General features: G+C 54.1%; 1 protein-coding gene across 1 annotated transcript in view; it reads right to left on the bottom strand.

Annotated features, from left to right (window-relative positions):
• Nucleotides 1–2525, bottom strand: part of LOC104981827 (NADH-cytochrome b5 reductase 1) — a 5438-nt gene that overhangs the window by 750 nt on the left and 2163 nt on the right. Inside the window, exons 6-9 of the mRNA XM_010831070.1 lie at nt 2155–2238; nt 977–1062; nt 452–551; nt 4–158 (exon numbers count right to left, since the gene is read on the bottom strand). Of these exons, the coding sequence (XP_010829372.1) occupies nt 4–158; nt 452–551; nt 977–1062; nt 2155–2238 (425 nt within the window). The remainder of the gene's footprint in view (nt 1–3; nt 159–451; nt 552–976; nt 1063–2154; nt 2239–2525) is intronic.

A 2525-nucleotide genomic window follows, 5' to 3' on the forward strand; every position in this document is an offset into this window, starting at 1 on the left:
CATCTTTGGCGAGTAGCCCAGTTTGTCCAGGCTGGGGTGGCAGGCCAGCTGCACCATCGGGGGTGGCCCGCAGAGCAGCAGCAGCACGTCTTCCCCGGGAGCGGGCAGGTGCTCCCGGATCATGTCCGCAGAGACGAAGCCCTTGCTGTAGGCCCAACCTGCACGGGGAGAGGAGAGCACCACCTTCCAGAGCCGTGGTGGCCGCGGGGGGCAGCGTGGGCAGGGAAGGGTGCTCCGGCTGGACTCCTCAGAAGGCCTCCAGGTGCAGCAGCACCAAATGGTCAGCGGGACAGCCAGCCTTGTCAGCCCCAGTCAACAGGAACAGCAGGGAAGGGTCCAGGGGAGCACTGTGTCCGCGCACTCGGAGGCTGGCAGCATCAGGGGGTTTCACTGAGACCAGAACCCACGGCAGGGGGAACCCTGATCTAGACATCCAGCAGTGGGAAGGTACCTTCTGGGGGGTGATCCAGGGTGAACCAGAGCTTAAAGCGGCCGGGGTGTCGGGCCTGCAGCTCCTCCAAGTCCTCTCGTAAGATGATGTCCTTTTCAGTCTGAAATGAAGAGGAGAAACAGTCTTTAGGAACCTTCTCAGATTCCGAAACATAAAAAATTCTCTGCTATAACAACTTTCTGACCAGGAAAGAAAAAGCAAGCAGAAGTTCAAGGGTATAAGCAAGGCTTTGAGGGAGTTAGGATGAAGGGAAGGCGAGGGAAGGAGCCTTTATTGACACAATAAAAGGAATGAAGATGGACTGTGTAACAGGAAACTCAAGGAGCCAGTCTCTACACTCTGCAAATGTTTCCTCTTTCTCTTTTCTCAGGGGAGGAATCTGGCTCAATGCTCTGTCCTGCTTACTGTAGGGAGGACCCTCTACTGCACCAGGGCCCTGGGCAGAGGCTGGGCCAGTGTACCCATTGGGACCACCCACCCCACACAGTAACCATGAAATCCCAGGACTGAGAAAAGCGAAGCAACCTGGTTGGCAAACAGCAGAAAGCACTGGGTGGGATCTTCTGGGTCTTTCAGGATGGCCCGGATCAGCTGCAGCATTGGAGTGATTCCTGCACACAGATGCCCCACAGTGAGACGCGAGGCCCACTTCCCATCCCTGCCTGTGAGCTGCCCGACTCGATCAGCTTAATTCTACTCAGCCCTTAACTCTGCTTTCCTTCATGTCCTAATATTCTGTGCTTCTCCTGTGACTTCACAGCACCGACATTTCTGGACAGATGTGCCCTTTATCCCAGACTCACTAAATTTCCTATCTGGTAGGTGACTTGGGATCAGGTGCTTAGTGTTCACATAAGTTCATGTTGTTGAAAAAAATACTCAAAGTGAAAGTCGCTCAGTCATGTCCCATTCTTTTCGACCTAATGGGCTATAGTCCACGGAATTCTCCAGGCCAGAATACTGGAGTGGGTAGCCTTTCCCTTCTCCAAGGAGATCTTCCCAACCCAGGGATTGAACCCAGGTCTCCCGCATTGCAGGCGGATTCTTTACCAGCTGAGCCACAAGGGAAGCCCTCATGTTGTTGAAATCCTTCTAAAGAACCAGTCCAGGAATCCCCTGAAGTCCACTGGAGGGTAGGGCTTGTGATATCCCAGATGACTTTAAGCACCTACTGACTCCGTGATGAGGGTCCTAGAGCCCTGGACTTGCAGGTTAAGTACCTGAGCTTTGGAGCTGGGCAGAGCTGCTCACTGACCCTGCCTCCAGCCATGCAGACAGCATTCAACCTCTCTGAACCTCCGTTTTGTCATCCCTAAAAAGGGAAGGCTCATACCTACGTCACAGATACATATAAAGAGCCCAGCACAGTGTCTGACACAGGCAAATGTCCAATGCTAGTTTTCCTTCTCTCCACTGTCCTATTCCTAGCTGCTTCTTTGTTCTTACCCAAAATTTATTAGATTCATTCAATTTGAGGTCTTGGGAGAGCCCACCTGATCTTTCTCTCATACTGTGAGTTAAAAATAAATTTTCGGGGGGCTTCTACCTGATTGTGATTTTGTTTTGCAGCACCCGGGGAGCTCTAGGCATTGCTGGGGACCCCCCAGTTTGGCCATGATTACCAAATCTTCTGAGGGGCACCCGGAGCTGTCACAGCCACGGTCACAATGGAGGGAGGGAGGGGGCAGCCCTGGGGCCAGCACCTGTGCCTCCGGCAATCATTCCCAGGTTCCTGGCCACGCGCGCTTCTGGTGGAGCCTTTTTGTTGGGCTGGATGTTAAACTTCCCTGAGAGGTTGAGTGAAGAGATGCGAGAAAGAACAAAGTCAATTCAGCGAAGTAAGAAAACAAATGCAGAGTCGAAAACACGGCCCAGGCCAGCTCAGCAGCTGCTGTGGAACCCGATCCTGGGGCGGGGGTGCTGGGCCAGCCCTGACAACGAGGCGCTTGCGGGACAATCAGGCCAGGCCTGTCTGTCCCACATGATGAGCAACAGTGAGTCATTAGCTGCCTCCTGCAGAGGGTCACTCCCTGCGAGGGCGACAGGCACGGGGCCAGGTGTGACTCTACCTCCC

Source organism: Bison bison, unplaced genomic scaffold, assembly GCF_000754665.1.
Source record: "Bison bison bison isolate TAMUID 2011002044 unplaced genomic scaffold, Bison_UMD1.0 scf7180017864524, whole genome shotgun sequence".
Taxonomy (NCBI): Eukaryota; Metazoa; Chordata; class Mammalia; order Artiodactyla; family Bovidae; genus Bison; species Bison bison.